Source organism: Hyla sarda, chromosome 1, assembly GCF_029499605.1.
Source record: "Hyla sarda isolate aHylSar1 chromosome 1, aHylSar1.hap1, whole genome shotgun sequence".
NCBI classification, from domain to species: Eukaryota; Metazoa; Chordata; class Amphibia; order Anura; family Hylidae; genus Hyla; species Hyla sarda.
In genome coordinates, this window is record NC_079189.1 from 8,805,776 (window position 1) to 8,829,236 (window position 23,461).

At 43.0% G+C, this 23,461-nt stretch overlaps 1 protein-coding gene across 1 annotated transcript; it reads left to right on the forward strand.

Moving 5' to 3' along the window:
• On the forward strand, positions 1-23,238 carry LOC130298909 (tachylectin-2-like). The gene is made up of 4 exons (XM_056551380.1): positions 1-32; positions 14,701-15,544; positions 18,765-18,945; positions 23,002-23,238. The coding sequence occupies exons 1-4, from the start codon at positions 20-22 to the stop codon at positions 23,203-23,205; spliced, it is 1,242 nt and encodes a 413-aa protein (XP_056407355.1). The 5' UTR covers positions 1-19; the 3' UTR covers positions 23,206-23,238.
• The last annotated feature ends 223 nt before the right edge of the window (positions 23,239-23,461 follow it).

Here is a 23,461-nt window from a genome sequence, read left to right on the forward strand (position 1 = left end):
TCCACTGTAAGATCCAACCATGGCAGATACAAGTAAGTGATCTCCACCGACCTCACAGATCCCTCTTCCTCCATTTCCATAGTTTTCCATACCTCTTTTTATCTTCATCACCCCCTATTTTATTTTCTGCACCTCCTCCTATCTTTGCCTTCTTTATTTTTTTTTATTTTTTTTTATCCCAATCATCTTTCTCTTCACATAATTACTTACTTCTCCTTTTGTTTTCTTTCCAAAAATTATTAAAAATTTTTTTATTTCCTGGATTAGAAAAACAAACCTGATTTCCTCCAAAAACAGAACCACACCTGTTCTCAGATTGTGTATGCTATTGCAGTTTAGTTCCATTGACGTAAATGGAGCCAATTTGTACTGTAATACCATACACAACCTAAGTACAGGTACGGTTCTCTTGTTGGCAGAAATGATTTCTCTTTTTCTATTCCTGGATAACCCCATTATTATGTTCCTTCTTCTTTAATAACACTATTTTTCTTTTATGCTTATCTCTATACAGTATATATTTTTTCTTCTTGCCTTTCTTGTCACTATGTCTCTTTAACCCTTTATTTTCAGCATCTTGCTCATCTTCTTTGTTATAGTTGTTGCTATTGAAGACTGTTTTGAGTATATAAGTGGCTTATCAAGGGTCAGAATATATTTGGGTTCTTTCCTGGGATAATCAAGAGGCTTAGGGAATGTAAGGCATCCTTGGGGAATTGCAAGTAATATGTCTCCATAAATATATGGCTCCAATTTTATCAATCTTTGAAGGGGACTTCTTGCTTGCAGGGGATTGGAGAGGGAAGTCGCACTTTTTTCAGGTGTGTGTGTATGTGTGTGTGTGTGTGTGTGGGGGGGGGGGGGCTGACGAAGGGAGTCCTGATATTATTACTGTGTGAGGGAGGGGGCTGGAGAGGGGATTCCTGCTGTGTGGGGGGATTGTTGAGGTTAGTAGTTTTGCTTTTTTTTGTAAGGTCTGGAGAGGGGAGTTCTGCTATGTGGGAGGGCTAAGGGGGGAGTCTTACTGGGTGGAGGGGGCTAGAGAGGGGAGTCCTGCTAAGTGGAGGAGGCTGGAGAGGGGAGTCCTGCTAGGTGGAGGGTGGTGCTGGAGAGGGGAGTCCTGCTAATTGGAGAGGGCTGGAGAGGGGAATCCTGCTAGGCGGAAGAGACTGGAGAAGAGGAGTCCTACTATTTAAGGAAGGGAGGAGGTGGAGGGGAGTCTTGCTATGTGTGGAGGGGGAAGGGGGCTGGAGGAAGGAGTCCTGCTGTTATTACTGGGTGAGGGAGGGGCTGGAAAGAGGACTTGGGATCCTGCTATGTAGGTAGATCGATGGGGGAATTCCTGCTTTGTGGAGGGGAAGGGGGGCTGAAGAGGGATGTTGAAATTTCCTTTACTGTGTGAGGAACATGGCTAGAGATGGGAGTGTGTGTGGGAGGAGGGCTGTAGCAGAGAATCCTGCTATGCTAAGGGTTTGAGAGGGGGGTCCTGCTCTGTGGGAGGATTAAAGGGGGAAGACCTGCTATGTGGGGTGGGGGCTGAAAAGGTGAGTACTGCTATGTGGGGGGGGGCACTGGAGAGGGGAATCCTGCTGTTAGGGGCATAGCTATAGAGGTTGCAAAGGTAGCAGTCGCACCGGGGCCCTGGTGCCTAAAGGGACACCAAAGCACATCTGCCCCATAAGAGACCAGTATCATAATTGGCATATAGGGCCCTGTAGCAGATGGTCCCAGAAGCTAGAAAATCTATGCCTCTGCCTGCTTTTATTACTTTGCAAGGAAAGGGGCTAGAGAGGGGAGTCCTGCTGTGAGGGTGCCTATATAGAGATTTCCTGCTTTTTGGGGGTCTGGAGAAAAGATTCTGCTATTTAAGGGGGTGGGTGGAGGGAGGAGTCCTGCTGTTATTATTGAGTGAGGGAATGGGCTGGAGAGTGAATTCCTGCTATGTTGGGGGTTTGTGGGGGAAGTCTTGCTTTATGGGGGGGGGGGGGGCTGGAGAGAAAAGGGCTGCCATGTGGGGGTGGGAGGGAGCCCTGCTGTCATTAATGTGTATGGGATGAGGATTAAAGGGAGGTCCAGCCTTGCGGGGGGGGGGACGGGACTGGAGCAAGGAGTTCGGAGGTCAAATCCTGCTACAGGGGGGGGGGAGGGGGGTTGCACTGGAGAGATGAGTCCTTCTCTGTAGGGGGATTAAGGGTAGGGGGGTCTGGAGAGGATAGTCTTGACATGTAGGTGGGGTTTAAGAGGGGAGTCCTGCTGTATTATTATGTGAGGGAGGGGGTCGAAAGAGGAGTCTTGCTATGTGGGGGCCAGAGAGGGGAGTCCTGCTTTAATTACTTTGTAAGGGAGGGGGCTGGAGAGGGAAGCCCTGCTATGTGCGGGCCGTGAAAGCGATATCCTACTATGTGGGGGGGGGGGGGGGTTACTCCTGCTATGTGGGTAGATTGGTGTGGGAAGTCATGCTATGGGGGGGCTGGAGAAGGGAAGTCCTACTTTTATTACTATGTGAGGTAGAGGGCTGGAGAGGGGTGTGCTGCTATGTGTGTGTGTGTGTGGGGGGGGGGGTCTGTAGAGGGGAATCATGATATGTTGGGGTCTGAAGTGGGGCGTCCTGCTATGTGGGAGGGCTGGAAGTAAGAGTTCTGCTGTGTTTACTATGTGAGGAAGGCGGCTAGAGAAAGGAGTCCTGTTGTTATAACTGTGTGGGGAAGTGGGCTGGAGAGGGGGTGCTTGTATGTTGGGGTCTGGAGAGGGGGAGTCTTGCTATGTAAGGGGAACTTGAGTGGGGAATTCTGCTATTATAACTGTGTGAGGTAGGGGCTAGAGAGGGGAGTCCTGCTACATGGAGGGAATGAAGGGGGAAGTCCTGTTATGTGGAGGGGCATGCGAGGGGAGACCTGCTATTATTACTGTGGGAGGCAGGGGGCTGTAGGGGGAGGTCCTGCTATTTAAGGGGTTGGTGCAGAAGGGGAGACTCATTTTGTTACTGATTACTGATTGAGGCAGGGGAGTCCTGCTATTTAAGGGGGGCAGGAGGGTGAGAGTTTTGCTATATGGAGGTGGCATGAGAGCTGTTTTGACTTCTATGTGAGGTAGAGGAGACTACTATGTATAAATTATTCAGGTGTATAGGGTCTGAATTTATTTAGGTGCCTGGGTGTAAATTAAGCGATCTGGGGAATTAATTTACAGTATTTATGGTCTTGGACCTCAACTTATTTAAGAAACTAGGATATGAATGTAAGGGCCTCAGATTTATTTAGGAGTCTGGTGTGTTAATTTAAGTGTTTGCATTTTTTCAGGGGTCTGAAGTCTTAATTTATATAGTGGTCTGAAGTATTTAGGGGTCTGGAGCATTCATTTTTATTTTAGGGTTTGTGGTATAAATGTATTTAGGGGTTTAAGGTATAAATTTATTTAATGGTCTGCATTGATTTAGGGGTTTGGGGCATAAATGTATTTAAGGATCTGATGTATGAATTTATTTCAGGTTCTGGGGTATGAATTTATTGAGGGTTTGGGGTCTGAATTTATGTAGTAGTCTGAGATATAAATTTAAGTGTCTGACTTTATTCAGGGGTCTAGGGGACTTATTCAGTGGGTTGGAGGTTTACTTTATTTAGTAGTGTGAAGTATGAGGTTATTTTGGTGTTTGCAGTGTGATTTTATTTAGGAGTCCAGGTTAGGACTTTATTTAGAGGTACAAGGTCTGAACTTATTCAGGAGTCTGATTTATTAGTGTTACTATAGAGGGTGATGATGGTTTAGAAGCAGCAATTTCTGCAATTGTCAGGAGAAGTCATCATGGTGGTCTAGGCTGGATGGAAAGAAAATGGGAAAGACTCTAATCAGAGTAGAATTCAACAAAAAAGCCCAAGGCAAGGATCACTAAAATCACTAAAAACCCCATTTAACCCCTTAGGGACTCAGCCCATTTTCACCTTAAAGGGGTACTCCGCCCCAGACATCTTATTCCTTATCCAAAGGATAGGGCATAAGATGTTTGATCACGAGGTTCACGCCGCTGGGAACCCCAGCGATCTCCCTACTGCATCCGGCATTCGTTTAGAGCATCGGGTGCAGTGCCGGAGGCTTGTGACGTCACGGCCACTCCCCGATCGTGACATAAATGCAAGTCTATGGGAGGGGGCGTCGCAGCCATCACGCCCCCTTCCATAGACTTGCATTGAGGGGCATTGCCATGATGTCACGATGTCACGAGCCTCCACCCCGCATCGCCAGTCATCTGGCACGGCCAGTCATTGGCCACAGCCGAGATCACGGTGATCCCGCTGCTTTGGATAGGGGATAAGGTGTCTAGGGGCGGAGTACCCTTTAAAGGGGTACTCCGGCGCTAAGACATCTTATTCCCTATCCAAAGGATAGGGGATAAGATGCCTGATCACGGGTGTCCCGCCGCTGGGGACCCCCGTGATCTCGCACGCAGCACCCCATTTATAATCAGTCCCCGGAGCATGTTCGCTCCGGGTCTGATTACCAGCGACCACGGGGCTGGTGGCGTGTGACGTCATGCCTCCGCCCCCGTTTGACGTCACGCTCCGTCCCTCAATGCAAGCCTATGGGAGGGAGCGTGACATCACACAGGGCGGAGCCTTAACGTCACAACGCTCCGGTCCGTGATCGACAGTAATCAGACCAGGAGCGAACACGCTCCTGGGACTGATTATAAACGGGGTGCGGCGTGCAAGATCACGGGGGTCCCCAGCAGCGGGACCCCCGCGATCAGGCATCTTATCCCCTATCCTTTGGATAGGGGATAAGATGTCTAAGCACCGGAGTACCCCTTTAAGGACTCAGCCCTTTTTTGCAATTCTGAGCACTGTCACTTTGTGCATTAATAACTCTGGGATGCTTTTACCTTTCATTCTGATTCCGAGATTGTTTTTTCGTGACATATTCTACTTTAACATGGTTGGTGGTAAAATTTTGTGGTAACTTGCATCCTTTCTTGGTGAAAAATCCCCAAATTTGATGAAAAATTAGAAAATTTCGCATTTTTCTAACTTTCAAGCTCTCTGCTTGTAAGGAAAATGGATATTCCAAATAAAAAAAAATTTTGATTCACATATACAATATGTCTACTTTATGTTTGCATCATAAAATTGACATGTTTTTACTTTTGGAAGACACCAGAGGGCTTCAAAGTTCAGCAGCAATTTTCCAATTTTTCACAAAATTTTCAAACTCATTATTTTTCAGGGACCAGTTCAGGTTTGAAGTGGATTTGAAGGGTCTTCATATTAGAAATATCCCACAAATGTCCCCATTATAAAAACTAACCTAAAGTATTTATAATGACATTCAGTCAGCATTTTAACCCTTTAGGTGTTTCACAGGAATAGCAGCAAAGTGAGGGAGAAAATTCACCATCTTCATTTTTTTTACACTCGCATGTTCAAAAATTTTTGAATTTTTACAAGGGGTAAAAGGAGAAAATGTATACTTATATTTGTAGCCCAATTTGTCTCGAGTAAGCACATACCTCATATGTCTATGTAAATTGTTCGGCGGGCGCAGTAGAGGGCTCAGAAGGGAAGGAGCAACAAGGGGATTTTGGAGAGTACGTTTTTCTGAAATGGTTTTTGGGGGGCATGCTGCCTTTAGGAAGCCCCTATGGTGCCAGAACAGCAAAAAAAGCACATGCCATACCATTTTGGAAACTAGACCCCTTGAGGAACATAACAAGGAATTAAGTGAGCCTTAATACCCCACAGGTGTTTCACGACTTTTGCATATGTAAAAAAAAGATTATTTTTTTTCACTAAAATGTGTGTTTCCCCCCAAATTTCACATTTTTGCAAGGGTTAATAGCAGAAAAGACCCCCCCAAAATGTGTAACCCCATCTCTTCTGAGTATGGAAATACCCCATGTGTGGACGTCAAGTGCTCTGCTGGGCATTTGACAGATCTTTGGAACAGTGGGCTGTGCAAATGAAAAATAACATTTTTCATTTTCACGGACCACTGTTCCAAAAATCTGTCAGACACCTGTGGGGCGTAAATGCTCACTGTACCCCTTATTACATTACATGAGGGGTGTAGTTTCCAAAATGGGATCACATGTGGGTATTTATTTTTTTGCGTTTATGTCAGAACTGCTGTAAAATCAGCCACCCCTGTGCAAATCACCAATTTAGGCCTCAAATGTACATAGTGCGCTCTCACTCCTGAGCCTTGTTGTGCGCCCGCAGAGCATTTTACGCCCACATATGGGGTATTTCTGTACTCAGGAGAAATTGCGTTACAAATTTTGGGGGTCTTTTTTTCCTTTAACCTCTTGTGAAAATAAAAAGTAAAGGGCAACACCAGCATGTTAGTGTAAATTTTTTTAATTTTTTTTACACTAACAAGCTGGTGTAGCCCCAACTTTTCCTTTTCATAAGGGGTAAAAGGAGAAAAAGCCCCCCAAAATTTGTAGTGCAATTTCTCCCGAGTACGGAGATACCCCATATGTAGCCCTGAACTGTTTCCTTGAAATACGACAGGGCTCCTAAGTGAAAGAGCTCCATGCGCATTTGAGGACTAAATTAGGGATCGCATAAGGGTGGACATAGGGGTATTCTACGCCAGTGATTCCCAAACAGGGTGCCTCCAGCTGTTGCTAAATTCCCAGCATGCCTGGACACTCAGTGGCTGTCCGGAAATGCTGGGAGTTGTTGTTTTGCAACAGCTGGAGGCTCAGTTTTGGTAACACTGCCATACAATACGGTTTTAATTTTTATTGGGGGGGGGGGGGGGGACAGTGTAAGGGGGTGTATATGTTGTGTTTTACTCTTTATTATGTGTTAGTTTAGTGTTTTTAGGGTACATTCGCACTGACGTGTTACGGTGAGTTTCCCTCTAGGAGTTTGAGCTGTGGCGAAAAATTTTCCGCAGCCCAAACTTGAAGCAGGAAACTTACTGTAAGCCTGCCTGTGTGAATGTACCCTGTACGTTCACATGGGGGGGCAAACCTCCAGCTGTTTCAAAGCTACAACTCCCAGCATGTACTGACATACCATGCATGCTGGGAGTTGTACTTTTGCAACAGCTGGAGGCACACTGGTTGGAAAACCTTCAGTTAGGTTCGGTTACCTAACTCAGTATTTTCCAATCAGTCTGCCTCCAGCTCTTGCAAAACTACAACTCCCTGCATGTACTGATCACCGAAGGGCATGCTGGGAGATGTAGTTATGCAACATCTGGAGGGCTACAGTTTTAGAGAACACTGCAAAGTTATCTCCAAACTGTGGCCCTCCAGATGCTGCAAAACTACAAATCCCAGCATGCCCAGACAGCAAAAAGCTGTGTGGGCATGCTAGGAGTTGTAGTTTTGCTAGATCCGGAGGGATTACAGTTTAGAGACCACTGTAAAGTGGTTTCAAACTGTACCCTCCAGATGTTGCTAGGCAACTCACCGCCAATCTCCGCCGCCCGCTGCCTCCGGATGATAAGTGGATCTTCGTCGCCGGTCCCCTTCGTTTCCTCGTTCTACCCCGCCTATTGTGGGTGGGCAGGATGGGGAAAACGAAAGTTAACCCCCCCCCAGCCTCCGATCTGCTACTGATCGTCGCTTCTGGCAACCAACAGCAGGGATAGGAGGGGCGGCATCCCTGCCACCTCACTCCTATACCTTCAGGGGGATTGTAGGTGTCTTAGACAACCGCGATCCCCCTTATATTCCAGGTCACTGGGTTACCATAGACCCGTAATGACCCGGAATCACGCAAATCGCAAGTGTGAATTCACTTGCGATTTGCCCCGATCCCCGACATGGGGGGGGGGGGGGGGGGTCTTATGACATTTGATTTCACGAATGCACGAATGATTTCAACAGGCATCCTGGTCCAATCCCCGCGCGGGGGGGGGGGGGGGGGGGGGGGGGCTAGAATTCTCTATGACGTACGCGTACATCATGGGTCCTTAAGTACCAGGGTGTCATGACGTACGCGTACGTCAGGGGTCCTTAAGGGGTTAAACAGGGCTCACATTTCAAAAAACTAAACACAGAGAGAATACTGAATATTCAAAACAAACTAGCTATTCTCCTTACTTAAAGTAAGATTACCTATGGCACTGGAAGAGCCGACGAAATTTCGTATCTTACAGCTCAGTTACACCAACTAGGCTCCTCTAAATTTGATCTTAACCTACGGAAGCTTAAACTATCTCAATATTGGCGATGGGATAGACCAGGGGCTTATCTTGCTAAGCAATTAAATAATCAACATCTAAAATCAAGAATCACACATATGTACAATTCTTCTAGGGAAAGAGGTATAGAGGTATAGCAAATGTATTTGCTGAATATTATGAGGCATTGTACAACCTAAAAGAAAACCGTGCTACCCCTCAACCTGATTCCCTTTCAATTTCATCTTTCTTAGAGAAAGTAGGCCTCCCGCAACCAGACCCGTCCCAATTGGACAAACTGGCGGCTCCCATTGCAGAATCTGAGGTATTGAAGGCAATTCGATCCTTAAAAATGCAGAAGTCCCGAGGTCCTGATGGCCTTTCAAATGACTATTATAAGCTACATGGCCCACAGCTAGTCCCCTACCTAACCAGAATGTATAACGAGGCGATAATATCTGCATCTTTTCCCTCTGAACTACTCAAGCCCAGATTGTCACAATCCCTAAGGCAGGGAAATCCATGGATGAGGCAAGCAACTTTAGGCCAATTGCCTTACTGAACACAGATCTAAAACTTTATGCATCCATTTTAGCTACTAGGCTAAATGATATCCTTCCCTCATAGCAAAGGATCAGGTAGGCTTTGTAAAAGGCAGACAAACGTTAGATGGTACTCGTAGATTTATGGACATTATATCAATATTAGAATGGCGGCAAATGCCTTCTCTGCTCCTAGCCTTAGACGCAGAGAAGGCATTTGACCGCGTTCATTGGGGCTATATAGAGTAGGTGCTTCTTAAGTTTGGCCTTGCAGGCCCAATTCTAGTAGCAGTTAAAGCTTTATATAGTGCACCATCAGCAAAGGCATACCTCTGGGATATTATCAAAAAATTTTTTAATTTCTAACGGAACTAGGCAGGGGTGCCCCTCTTCTCCACCAATTTTTACTTTGGTTATGGAACCTCTTGCCCAAATGATTAGATCTTTGAAACTGATTAAAGGGGTCCAGGTTGGCTATAAAGAGTATAAAATAGGTCTTTTGCAGATGATGTTATTTTGTCGATCAAATCCCCTGAACAATCTCTGAGAGGAATAATGAACATACTTCAAGAATTTAGTTGAGTCAGCTACTATAAAATGAATGTGGGGAAATCTTTAGTATAAGGTCTACTCATCTCATCAGAAACCAAGGCCAAACTACAAAAAGAATACCCTTTTAAATGGACAGATGGACAAATGCCCTATCTAGGGATGACTTTAACTGCCCCTCTATCTAACATGGTGACCTGCAATTATATAGTGAAATAGAATAGATGAGATGACGCTCACGATCTTGCAGCAATGTGTAGAATTTATTGCAGTCAGGTCAGGTTACAGGTTGGCCGACGGGACGGTTTCTCGCTATCAAACAGCTCTTTCTCAAGACCAATGACTTCCGTTACAATCCCCACCCTTAAATACTTCTTTTTCATATTAACCCTTTAGTGAAAAACATAATCTTTAAAAACATTTACAATTTGTCTTTAATGAGGATATTATACCAGCACTATTATTGCCATGTCAAATATCAGGGAAGACAATTCAATATTGTAGAAGTGTTTCTTTTGGCTGAATATTTCTTCTTTTTTATTATCTTATGTTTTTATATTGAGGGAAAGACACTAAGGTCTTTCCTCTCATTCAGACCAAGCGGTCCCAGTTCTTCCATTTTCAGTATTATTTCTGTTTCTTTTTGTAGCAATTTTCTATTTCTGTCTCCCCCGGTTGCTAATGGTTTTTATCACTGCTAAGCCTAAAAAATTGAGTTCCTTTGTGTCATTATTATGGACAGTTTGCATATGTTCTATATCTCGTGGACAGCCTATTCCTGTGGTAAGTGACCTTATGAGTTCCCTTATGCGTGTAAATAGAGGCAGAATTGTCTTCCCGATATAATAGTAACCGCACTTACACAGCAATGCATGTACCACGAACCGTATTCTACACGTAATAAAATCTTTTATACATGCAATATGTGAAACTAATCTAATGTTTTTTACATTAAGCATATGTGTACAAAAATTGCAATGTCCACATTTGTGGTTGCCTTCAGGTAATTGAGATTGTATCCAATCTTCTTGTTTTTTTTGTATGTAACCTGTTTTTGACCAGTATATCCCTCAAATGTTTACTTCTTTTAAAGGATATCAATGGTTTCTTAATATTGATCTTACTCAGTACTTCATCCTGTTGGATTAGGTGCCAGTTATTGTAAATTGCCGATTTTATAATACTCTCCATGGGGCTATACTCAAAGGAAAAAGCGAAGGTTTTTTCTTTTTGTGTATTATATCGTTGTTCAGATTGGTGTTTTTTTTTTTATTTTTTTTTTTTGCATCAGTAATGGTTCTAACCCTATCTAGGAATTCGTTTATAATATTGAGCGGGTACCCCTTTTCTCTTAACTGTACTGTTAATTCACTGGCTTGCTTTTCAAAACTTTCTACCGTTGAATTTAAAGGTTTTAGACGAATGAACTGTCCATAAGGAAGTGATTTCTTAACATGGAGGGGATGAAAACTTTCAGATCTCAATAGGGAATTTGTAGCTGTTGATTTTCTGTGCCCTTCAATCAGTAGGTCCCCTTCTTGGATTTTCAGCTTCACATCTAAAAATAAAGTAAAGTAAAGGACATGTTCACATGATTGGAATTTTTATATGCAACAAACTGTTGGAACTGTAGTTCAGTACCGGACCACACTATCAGAATATCGTCCACACATCTTAAAAAAAGAGCTAGATACTGGACGAAGGGATTCTTTTCAGCAAAAAATTTAATCATCTACCAGTACCCCCAAAAAAATATTGGCAAAAGTTGGGGCGACCGGTGTCCCCATCGCCGTGCCATCTGACTGTATATACCAGTCGTTATTAAATTGAAAGGTATTATGGCTGAGTACCAAAGTTAGCATGTCACAAATATAATCTGCTAATTTACTGGTGTAATTTGGTAAGGTGTCCAGAAGTCGACGGACAGCCTGCACACCCGCATCCTGTGGGATGCCGGTGTACAGACTCTCAACATCGGCGCTGGCTAGAAAAAAATGTGGTTGCCACCCAAAATCTTGTAGTATTTGTAAAAGATGTGATGTGTCATGTAAATACGAGGGGATTGTTTTTAATAATGGTCTCAAGATGTAATCCAAATATTGTGTGAGGGGTTCCATCAATGAACCCCTGCCCGCCACTATAGGGCGTCCTGTCGGGGTTTGTAAATTTTTATGTATTTTGGGAATCCAGTACCAGTATAGTTTGTGTGGAGATGTAATGAATAATTTCTCAGCAAATTTGGTAGAAAAAATCCCTTCCTCCACTCCACGTCTCAAAAATAAATGGACCAAGTTCTGATAGTGTGGTGTCGGGTCCTTAGATATTTTATTATACGTTTTGTTGTCCCCCAACTGTTTATTCGCTTCCTCCAAATAATATGCTTTTGATAACAGGATGCTATTCCCTCCCTTGTCCGCAGGACGAACAATAATATTGCTCTGTGAGGACAGCCATTTCAAAGCTTTTTCCTCTCCTTTTGTGAGATTTGATTTAGCCTTTGGGTAAATTAGTGCTTTAACATCTCTTTGCACTCTCTCCACGAATTGCTGAATGTTTGAACCTGCAGGCAAGGGAGGGTTAAAACTAGATGGTACACCCCCTCTAATACGATTGTACATTTTCCTCATATTGTTCATCGTAATCTGGGTAATCCAGAAGTAATCTTAAATTCTCCCTATCAATAGCGTCGAACGAAGGGTTAACGCAGAAACCCAAGGGTCCCAGTTCAACCGCTCGTTCCCTGCTATACTGTTCTACTACATTATGTGAACTACTGTTGCAGGTGAAATAGCGATGCAGATTGATTTCACGCACAGATCTATGCAGATCAATTACAAATTGGCCATAATCAAAATCCGATTTTAAACAAAAATTCAGACCCTTGCTCAAAATAGTAATACAATCCTGTGACAGGGATAAATCAGATAAATTAACAATATTATTTGTGGTTGTAAACTGAGTAGCAGGTTCACCTACCTCCTCCAGGTGACCTGCTTCCTCTTTATGCCACCTCGGTTTCTGTGCATATTTGCCCTAAAGGGGGTTTCTTGTTATCCCGTTCAGCCACAAGACTGGAGGGACCTGCTGTAGACGCCGTGTTCACGTTGGTACTGGAATCAGAACCCGAGTCAGTAGTCCAATATTCCTGATTCTTTGGGTTTTGTCTACGTCTTCTCAATCTTCGTTGTTGTTTTTGCTGGTTCCAGTCAAAAATGTGTTTAGAATCATAATCCTGTTTATCTCTCAAAAACTTGTTCTTCTTTCTTTCCTTAATTTCAAGCTGGATCGGTATTAATTTATTTTCCAATTTCTGTTCAAACGCGGTCATCTGATCTTGCGTGTATCTGGTGTTTAATTCATCCTGATGAAGCTGATTCCATTCAGCTGTGAATAGCGGGTCCTCTTGGAACTGGATAACTTCTTTGAAGACCCGTAAACCTCTTGGTACACGTTCACACTGTGAATATGACTGTAGCGAGTTGACTGTCCAAAATTACTTTATTTCTTTTTCTGCCAAGGCTGTGATCTTAAATTCCAGTGATTTGGCACTAAGGACTTGCAACTCATCTTTTAAGTTGCACTGTGCAATGTATGTGCTACAAAATACATTACAGTACATACAAAATATTTTATTACGTGTAGAACATGGTTCGTGGTATATGCATTGCTGTGTTATAGAACATTTGCAAACTGTCCATAATAGTGACACAAAGGAACTAAATTTTTTAGGCTTAGCAGTGATAAAACCATTAGCAACCGGGGGAGACAGAAATAGAAAATTGCTACAAAAAGAACCAGAAATAATACTAAAAATGGAAGAACTAGGACCGCTTGGTCTGAATGAGAGTAAAGACCTTAGTGTCTTTCCCTCAATATAAAAACATAAGATAATAAAAAAGAAGAAATATTCCGACAAAAGAAAAACACTTCTACAATATTGAATTGTCTTCCCTGATATTTGACATGGCAATAATAGTGCTGGTATAATATCCTCACTAAAGACAAATTGTAAATGTTTTTAAAGATTATGTTTTTCACTAAAGGGTTAATATGAAAAATAAGTATTTAAGGGTGGGGATTGTAACGGAAGTCATTGGTCTTGAGAAAGAGCTGTTTGATAGCGAGAAACCGGCCCGTCGGCCAACCTGTAACCTGACCTGACTGCAATAAATTCTACACATTGCTGGAAGATCGTGAGTGCCATCTCATCTATTCTATTTCACTATATATTAGACTTTCTTGAATAAGATTGAGCACCACGAGTGACAGCGGATCTGGGCGTGAGTCCACGACTGCATGGGACATATGCTTTTCCACTCAGTAGAGCAGTGCCGACTTACCTTTCAACCGTGACCTGTAATTAGGATACACTGACTGCCTCTCTTAAACGGGACGAGGGAAAATATATTAACCTGCCTATCTCTTGGCTTGGCAGAATATTTGTGATAAAGATGGTACTCCTCCCTAAAATCCTATACTTTTTCCAGAACCTACCTATCCAACTGCCACACTCTAGAATTTATAACTTACAAAATCTGCTCTCACATTATATCTAGAAAGGAAAAAAAGCTAGAGTATCTTTTAAACTTCTGTGTCTACCAGTAGAGAGAGGAGGCTTGGGACTCCCCGACTTGTTAAATTACTACCAGGCCACATGGATAGATGATAACTCAAAGCAGTGGGTGGACATTGAGATGGATGAAAACTCTGTAGTTTCATTTAAGAACATACTCTGGAGTTGCCGCCTTTCAACTTCATACAGTAAGTGTCCACTTCCTACACTTAAAGCAGCAATGCAAGTCTGGTAATTTCCAAAAATATCACAATCATTACTACCATTATCTATAAGAGATTTACCCTTTGAAGCTCTACAGGAACAAATTCTGGACTTAAGCTTCTTGGGGTGGCAAGACAGGGGTATTCTCAAACTTTCACATATTTCAGATTCCTCAGGTCTGTTACCTTTCACCACTATATATAGACGCACGAGAGAGGTGGGGGCGGCACTACTAACTCCAACACGGGGTTAACATGGGGTTATAGATCCTATGAAGGCACAGGTGTAATGCTTTGGTATAGTCCACTAATAGCGATACTCAATCCAAAGAAATAGCGACAGCAAATAATCTCATACAGGAAGAAATAGATGGCACTTTGCAACGTGGATGAAGTAACGAATTTAATTCACTTACGTGAGACAGGATAACGACATCGGTGTAAAGGGAGGGAGCTGACAAATTGGAACAACGTCCATTTTGCGGCTGCCTGCAGACAGCCAAGAAACGTTGTTCCAATTTGTCTGCTCCCTCCCCTTACACCAATGTCGTTGTCCTGTCTCACGTAATTGAATAAAATTTGCTACTTCACTCACGTTGCGAAGTGCCATCTATCTCTTCCTGTATGGGAGTATATACAATATATTATCAGCTTTATTCTGTACTTACTTAGTAATCTTATTTGACTTCTCATTTGGTTCTAGACACACTCCTTCTGACAGTGACTGAGGATTTTTCTGTCCAAATGGGCATACCACCTCTACATCGTCTAGATCGTTATAAGGAGAGAGCGTCCATTTTGGGAAAAGTTAACAACATCAGCCATCTAGCTTGTAGTCCAGATGGGGAACTCTTCTGTATCCGTCAGGGGGACCTATACAGAGGTCCAATGCCTTCCAAGAAAGATGTTGATTGGTTCACATTGGCTCAAAGAGTTGGAAGAATTGACTGGGATAGAGCTAGACGTATTTTATTCCACCCCGATGGAGAGTTTTATGTGGTCACCAATAATGGAGAAATGTATAAAGGTCCTGCGCCAGATAATGAGCATTTACCATGGTTCTATGCTGTGGCAAAACGAATAGGAGATAAGTATTGGAATGAGTATAATATCTTGTTCTTTGATCTAGAAGGATTATTATATGGTGTGCACACAGACAAATTTTACAATGGTGCACCACCTACAGAGGAAAATGCTTCATGGATCCGCACCTGTATTGGAGGAAGAGACTGGGAAAGGCTCACTTACTTTATGGGCTATACTCTTGATAAAAAGCTGTGGAGTGTAGATAAATATAACGGAAACGTCTACAGAGGAGACACACCGACACCACAACAACTACACTATTTAATTAATGCTGATTACTTAGGATGGAGTTTCAACCAATACAGATTTTTGGCTTTTACAAAAGACAAAACAATTAAGAATATTATCAGCTTTGAATTCCTGACTGACCAGGGAGACAAAACATCTGAAACCCCTGAAGTATTGGAGGAGAAGATCTACGACAACAGAAAAAGCACTTCTATTCTTAGACACAGCTTCAAGTAAGTACTCTACAATAAAATGGTGTTACTCTTAGAAGCTGCTGTGGTGTCCCGGTACTGAACATGGTCCTGTACCTTGTGTCGTTAGTTCCCATTCCTCCATGCTGTGGGATAACCCCTAGTCACCTCCTTAACCCCTTAAGGACCCGGGCTTTTTCCGTTTTTTCATTTTCAATTTTTCCTCCTTAACTTTAAAAAATCATAACTCTTAAAAATTTTCACCTAAAATTATATATAATGGCTTAATTTTTGCGTCACTAATTCTACTTTGTAATGACATTAGTCATTTTACCCAAAAATCTACGGTGAAACGGGAAAAAAAATCAATGTGCGACAAAATTGATGAAAAAACACTATTTTGTAAGTTTTGGGGGCTTCTATTTTTACGCAGTACATTTTTTGTCAAAAATGATACCTTATATTTATTCTGTACGTCCATATGGTTAAAATGATACCCTACTTGTATAGGTTTGATTTTGTATCACTTCCGAAAAAAATCATGAATACATGCAGGAAAATTTATACGTTTAAAATGGTCATCTTTTGACCCCTATAACTTTTTTATTTTTCTGTGTTCAGGGCGCTTTGAGGACTCATTTATTGCGCCGTCATCTGAAGTTTTTAGCGGTACCATTTTTGATCTGATCAGACTTTTTGATCACTTTTTATTCACCTTTTTGTGGTATAAAAAGTGATCAAAAATGCGCTATTTTGGACTTTGGAATTTTTTTGCGCGTACGCCATTGAATGAGCGGTTTAAAAAGCGGTATATTTTTATAAATCAGACATTTCCGCACGCGGCGATACCACATATGTTTATTTTTATTATTATTTACATAATGTTTTTTTTATTTTTGGAAATGACGGGTGATTCAAACTTTTATTAGGGGAAGGGATAATTGAAAGGGTTAATGATTTTTTTACACTTTTCTTATGCAACATTATAGCTCCCATAAGGGGCTATAACATTGCATTTACTGATCTTTTACACTGATTGATCCATCTCCATAGGAATGGATCAATCAGTGTTTTCGGCGATTGAATGCTCAAGCCTGGATCTCAGGCTTGAAGCATTCATTCGGCGATCGGACAGCACAGGAGAAGGTAAGAAGACCTCCTCCTGTGCTACAGCTGTTCGGGATGCCGCGATTATACCGCGGTGATCCCGAACAGCTCCCTGAGCTAGCCGGGCACTTTTACTTTCGTTTTTAGCCGCGCGGCTCAGCTTTGAGCGTGCGGCTAAAGGGTTAATAGCGCGCGGCACCGCGATCAGTGCCGCGTGCTATTAGAGGCGGGTCCCGGCTTCACTATGATGCCAGGCCCGCCGCGATATGATGCGGGGTCACCGTGTGACCCCGCGTTATATCGCAGGACCGGGACTCATGACGTATGCATACGTCATGGGTCCTTAAGAGGTTAAAGTCTAATTTAATGTATACATTTTGTATATTATATAATATAATAGTTACTTCCAGGACCTTAGGTCATGTGACCTTTAGTAAATATGTTATGCTAAGGTTAGAGACCTGCAAGTCACGTGATTAGGTCATATGATGTACCACAATCCTTTGTGTTAAGGACTGACAGGTTTGGGGAACCAATAAGCTTGAAGCCTGCCCCTTGACATATAAGGGTGCTGTATCCAATCATCGCTCTCTTTACCTCGGGATATGACAGTGAGTGGAGCTCTGTGCAAATCTACAAGACAAATTAGGCCTGAAGCCTACAATTCAGCATCTTGCTAACCGTGAGTCTACTCAATCCTAATTCCGTTAATCCTACGTGACTACTGAACCTAAACCAAACCCCTAAATTCAGTGGAACAGCGTAAAGCAAAGCCTTCAAGCTTATCCCCTACAAGGTCCCAACCAAACCTGTGAGGAGCCTAAATCCCAGCCCTCTGTATAGACTGTTTGCTGATTTCAACCTGCATAAAATCTGCAGTAAAGTTATTTCAAGTTTACTACAAATCTGGTTGTGGACAATCCTTTATTCCTCCCTATCGTTCCTGGGACGGGTGGCGGTAGGATATATATATATATATATATATATATATATATGAAGAGGAGCCCGCACCCTGGTGTCACAACAGTTAAGGGTTAATGCTACACCCTATTCACCCTGCACCCCCAAGCTTACCACACTGCTACTTGCGGTGGGTACTGGAAACCTTTTGAGCCATGGCTGGGACTAAAAAACAGCCCTGGCTCACAAACCACTCAGCCCACAAAAAACATCCCCTTCCCCATATTTTAGTCCAATAGAGGCATTGTCAGTAACTTACATCTCCTTGCTTGCACGGTGGTATTGGCTTCTTTTATGGGATAGTTGCTTGGTTACTGTGACATTCAGCCTTGATGATAACGGGGTTGGTCGGCATATCAGGGAGAGTAGGTTGGGTTCATGTTAGGGCTGCCCTGTCCCCCCTTCAGAAGCGCACGCTGTGCAAAATTACCGGTGATTGCCTCTGGCACCCATGCATCTCTGCAGTCCCGGTCCACCGGCGTTTCTGCATAGGAGCTTTGATTCGTGTACCCTGCGGTGAGTGCGGATGTTTCTATTTTTCCTTTTTACTGCATATTTATCAAGTCTGTTCTTTGCCTTACATCCTAGACCAACATCATAGACTCAGCATTGGATGGTCTGTATTTGCTGCGCTGCTATTCCGTTTCTGATAAGAATTAAAGGGATACTCCACTCCCCAGCGTCCGGAACATTGAGTTCCGAACGCTGGGTGCGGACTTCCGTGTTCACACCCACCCCCTCGGGATTTCACACCCTGCCCCATCAATGAGAGTCTATGGGAAGGGGCCACGACGGCCTTCAGGCCCCCTCCCATAGACTTGCATTGAGGGGGCGGGATGTGAAATCACAAGGGGAGCGGGTGTTAACACAGAAGCCCACACCCAGCGTTCAGAACTCAATGTTCCAGATGCTGGGGAGAAAAGTAACCCTTTAACCCCCAATAGCCATTGACTAGTTGTGCCGTCTCTGCCTCTGTCCACACTTATAGATATTGTATTGTAACCATTACAAAAGGCCAAAACTGAGAGCTCCTTTAGTGAGCCACGGAATTGGAGACCACTGATCTATGACAACTAGAATGTTTCAAGGATCGTGACCAGGAATGAATGTGGACGCCATAAATTATTTTACCAGTAGTATAGTGTGACATCTGCCACCCCCATTCAGACCTTACAACGCTGACTTTGTCTTTCAGAATTAGCAAAACTTTAAAGGAGTCCAGCAGTTTTACCCATGAACATGGATTTACATTTGAAGCCGGAGTTGAGACGACTTTTAAGAGTGGAATTCCACGTATTGCTGAAGCAGGTGTGACTGTAAAAATGAACATGAGCACCACCCATAACTGGAACTTCACAAAGACCAATGAGACTGAGGTAAGTCATCAAGGCTATACTATCAAAATATATAGGGGAAGATATGCACAAGAGCCTTTGGGTAATATATATTATGGGATTAACATGAACTTATATGTTATCTTATTTTTGAAGTAAAACATCGAAAGGGTCCGCAGATAAAGACCATATGGCCCATCTAGTCTTCCTAATATTCTGAATACTATGAATAGTCCCGGGCCCTATCTTAGATGAAGGATAGCCTTATGCCTAGTCCTATCTTCTATGAAGGATAGCCTTATGCCTACCCCATGCATGCTTTAACCCCTTAAGGACCTGGGGGTTTTCCGTTTTTGCATTTTCGTTTTTTCCTCCTTACCTTTCAAAAATCATAACTTTCAATTTTGCACCTAAACCTCCATATGATGGCTTATTTTTTGCGCCACCAATTCTTCTTTGTGATGACGTCAGTCATTTTATCCAAAAATCTACGGTGAAACGGAAAAAGAAAATCATTGTGAGACAAAATTGAAAAAAACCAAACGCCATTTTGTAACTTTTGGGGGCTTCCGTTTCTACACAGTATATTTTTCAGTAAAAATGACACCTTCTCTTTTTTCTGTAGGTCCATACGATTAAAATTATCCCCTACTTATATAGGTTTGATTTTGTCGTACTTCTGGAAAAAATCATAACTACAGGAAAATTTATATGTTTAAAATTGTCATCTTCTGACCCTGATAACTTTTTAAATTTTTCTGCATATGGGGCGATATGAGGGCTCATTTTTTGCGCCGTGATCTGAATTTTTTTTTGCTTTGATAGGACTTATTGATTGCTTTTTATTCATTTTTTTCATGATATAAAAAGTGACCAAAAATACACTATTTTGGACTTTTTTTTTTTTGCACGTACGCCATTGACCGTGCGGTTTAATTAACGATATATTTTTATAATTCGGACATTTCCACATGTGGCGATACCACATATGTTTATTTTTATTTCCACCAGTTTTTTTTTTATGGGAAAAGGGGGGTGATTCAAACTTTTATTAGGGAAGGGGTTAAATGATCTTTATTCACTTTTTTTTCACTTTTTTTGCAATGTTATAAGTCCCATAGGGGCCATAATATTGCACACACTGATCTTTTACATTGATCAGTGCTTTCTCATAGGAAACCATTGATCAATGATTCCGCATCCTGCTGTGTCACAGCTGTTCGGGATGCCGCGATTTTGCCCCCTGAGCTAACCGGCAATGATTTACTTTCCCTTTAGACGCAGAATTCAAGGGTTAATAGCGCGTTGCCGCACACTATTAGCCACGGGTCCCGGCCGTTGTTAGAGTTTAAATCAACTGATGCCAGAAAGTTAAACAGATTTGTAAATTACTTCTATAAAAAAAAATCGCGCCCGGTTTTCCCCTCCCCCAGCTGGATCCGGCAACCGTAGGCTGAAAATGAGGTGTGAATGCAGCCTAACTTAGGGACGGGTGCTGAACTCCTTTTACATTAATGAGCTGACCGGAATCAAACGGTGACTCTGGTCGGCTCATTTCGGCCCCGTATCCGGTTTTGTGACCAGACCTAAAACCGAAGTATACTACTCTACGGTCGGCTCATTAAAGTAAATGGAGTTCAGCGCCGGTCCGTCTGGGGTACGAGAGGGCCCAGTTTTCTCCTCCCCCAGCAAGATCTGGCAACCGTAGGCTGAAAACAAGGTGTGAATGCGGCCTTAGTGTGATTTTCGTGCCATTTTTTAGAAAGTTTTGTGCCAAATATGTGTGGCTTAAAAATCACACTACATTTCCTAAGGAGTTTACAGCAAAAAAGCTAAAGTTTTGCAAAAGTGGACGTAGTATGGGGTATAGTCAGGATCACAGGACATTTTCATAGACTCATAAAATTCTGGCGCAAAGTTTATACTATATTCATAATGGTGTGAAAACGGGAAAAAAAATTAGATTTTTTTAATTGATAGCTTTTTAATGTTGTAAAATTGATATTGCAAAATACTACTAAAATTATTTTCAAACTATGAATACCGTATTTATCGGGGTATACCACGCACCGGCCTATAACACGCACCCTCATTTTACCACGGATATTTGGGTAAAAAAAGTTTTTTACCCAAATATCCATGAAAAAATGAGGGTGCGTGTGTGCGCGTGTATACCCCGATATACCCCCAGGAAAGGCAGGGGGAGAGAGGCCGTCGCTGCCCGCTTCTCTCCCCCTGCCTTTCCTGGGGTCTAGAGCGCCGCTGTCGGCCCTTCTCACCCCCTGGTTATCGGCTCCGCTGCCCGTTCTGTCCCCCTGACTATCGGTGCCGGCGCCGATAGCCAGGGGGAGAGAAGCGGCGCCGACAGCCAGGGGGAGAGAAGGGGCAGCGGCACCCATTGCCGGCGCCGCTGCCCCGTTGCCTCCCCCCATCCCCGGTGGCATAATTACCTGAGTCCGGTCCGCGCTGCTCCAGGCCTCCGTCGTGCGTCCCCAGCGTCGTTGCTATGCACGGCGCGGCGCTCTGACGTCATGCGCCGCGCCGTTCAGCGCATAGCAATGACGCCGGGGACGCACGACGGAGGCCTGGAGCAGCGGAGCAGCGCGGACCGGACTCAGGTAATTATGCCACCGGGGATGGGGGGAGGCAACGGGGCAGTGGCGCCGGCAATGGGTGCCGCTGCCCCTTCTCTCCCCCTGGCTGTCGGCGCCGCTTCTCTCCCCCTGGCTTACCAGGGGGTGAAAAGGGCCGACAGCAGCGCTCTAGACCCCAGGAAAGGCAGGGGGAGAGAAGCGGGCAGCGACGGCCTCTCTCCCCCTGCCTTTCCTGGGGGTGTATCGGCGTATAACACGCACACAGACTTTAGGCTAAAAATTTTATCCTAAAAAGTGCGTGTTATACGCCGATAAATACAGTAATTATTTGTATATGAGGTTAAAACCTACCATCTTGTGCCTTACCTTCAACAGGAGGCATGTTATGCTTTGCGGCTCTGCGGTACTGTCCTGCCTGCGGTTTTGCCACCTTTTTCTTAATCTTTTTATTTTATTTTTTTACAATAAATTACCATGCATGATGTCTACAAAGACTTACAAAAATACTAGATACAGGAAAGTTCTGACTTTTGTTCTTTCGACTGATATAACACATGGTCACTAAAGCTTTTGGGGGGCATTTATCATTGTAGTGTAAGTGAAGCATTTTTCTACACCTTTTTTTGTGTGCTGGTAATGTGTAGGAGCACCAAATCTATTAATTGGTCGCAGAGCATTTCATAAATTTTGTGCAGGTCACATTTTCTGAAATTTCTCTCTTCCATACACCAAAAAGCTAAGCTTAGTCTGGGCTGGCGTAGTTTTAGAGACTTTTCAGTGGCTTTGCGCCTTTTTTTGTGCCTTTTCACAAAATGGAGCAGTTCATAAAACCCTTCCATATCATGTGTATTGCCAAAATCAGTGGATTGTAACTCAAAATCTGCAGAAATGTGTAAACCAAATGGCGCAAAAAGGTGCAATTAAAGGGGTACTCCGGTGGAAAACTTTTTTTTTTTAAATGAACTGATGCCAGAAAGTTAAATAGATTTGTAAATTACTTCTATTAAAAATCTTTACCCTTCCAGTACTATTTAGCAGCTGTATGCTACAGAGGAAATTCTTTTATTTTTGAATTTCTTTTTTGTCTTGTCCACAGGGCTCTCTGCTGACACCTGATGCCCGCATCAGGAACTGTCCAGAGAAGCATAGGTTTGCTATGGGGATTTTCTCCTGCTCTGGACAGTTCCTGATACGGCCATCAGGTGTCAGCAGAGAGCACTGTGGACAAGACAAAAAAGAAATTCAAAAATCAAAGAATTTCCTCTGTAGCATACAGCTGCTAAAAAGTACTGGAAGGGTAAATATTTTTTTTTTTTTTATAGAAGTCATTTACAAATCTGTTTAACTTTCTGGCATCAGTTCATTAAAAAAAAAAAAAAAAAATTCCACCGGAGTACCCCTTTAAACCCTGCTTGCACCTTTTTTGCGCCTTTTCTAGACACAAAAAATAGTTTAAAGACAATGATAAATGTCGGCCTATGTCTTCTTCCTTTGTCTTCCACAGTCCAACTTCGAATCGAGCACAGATGTAGAACTGGAGCCCGGTAAAGCCATTCGGATGGTGGCCTCAGTGTTAAAAGCTCAAATAACCGTCCCTTACAAGGCCAAGGCCCGGACCATGTTTGGCGCTGAGGTTGAAGTTATGGGAAAGTGGTTTGGGGTCTCACATTACAACCTCATGGTTAAACAGGAGGATTTCACCAAATAGATGATCACATGTCCAAGGATTTTCCATTTCCAAATCATAATGATTCATTGAGAAAAATAAATGATAAATAATGATCCCAATAATTATTCTTTATGCAGAAATTCATAGAAAAATACACTGCTCAAAAACTGCTCAAAAAAATAAAGGGAACACTTGAACAACACAATGTAACTCCAAGTCAATGACACTTCTGTGAAATCCCACTGTCCACTCAGGAAGCAAAACTGATTGACAATCAATTTCACATGCTGTTGTG

Bases quoted from the DNA above. Each gene is read 5' to 3' on its own strand.
- LOC130298909 (XM_056551380.1), top strand. The intron at 15,545-18,764 runs GTAAGTACTCTA...TTTGTCTTTCAG, and splicing joins ATTCTTAGACACAGCTTCAA to AATTAGCAAAACTTTAAAGG. The intron at 18,946-23,001 runs GTAAGTCATCAA...TGTCTTCCACAG, and splicing joins CAAAGACCAATGAGACTGAG to TCCAACTTCGAATCGAGCAC.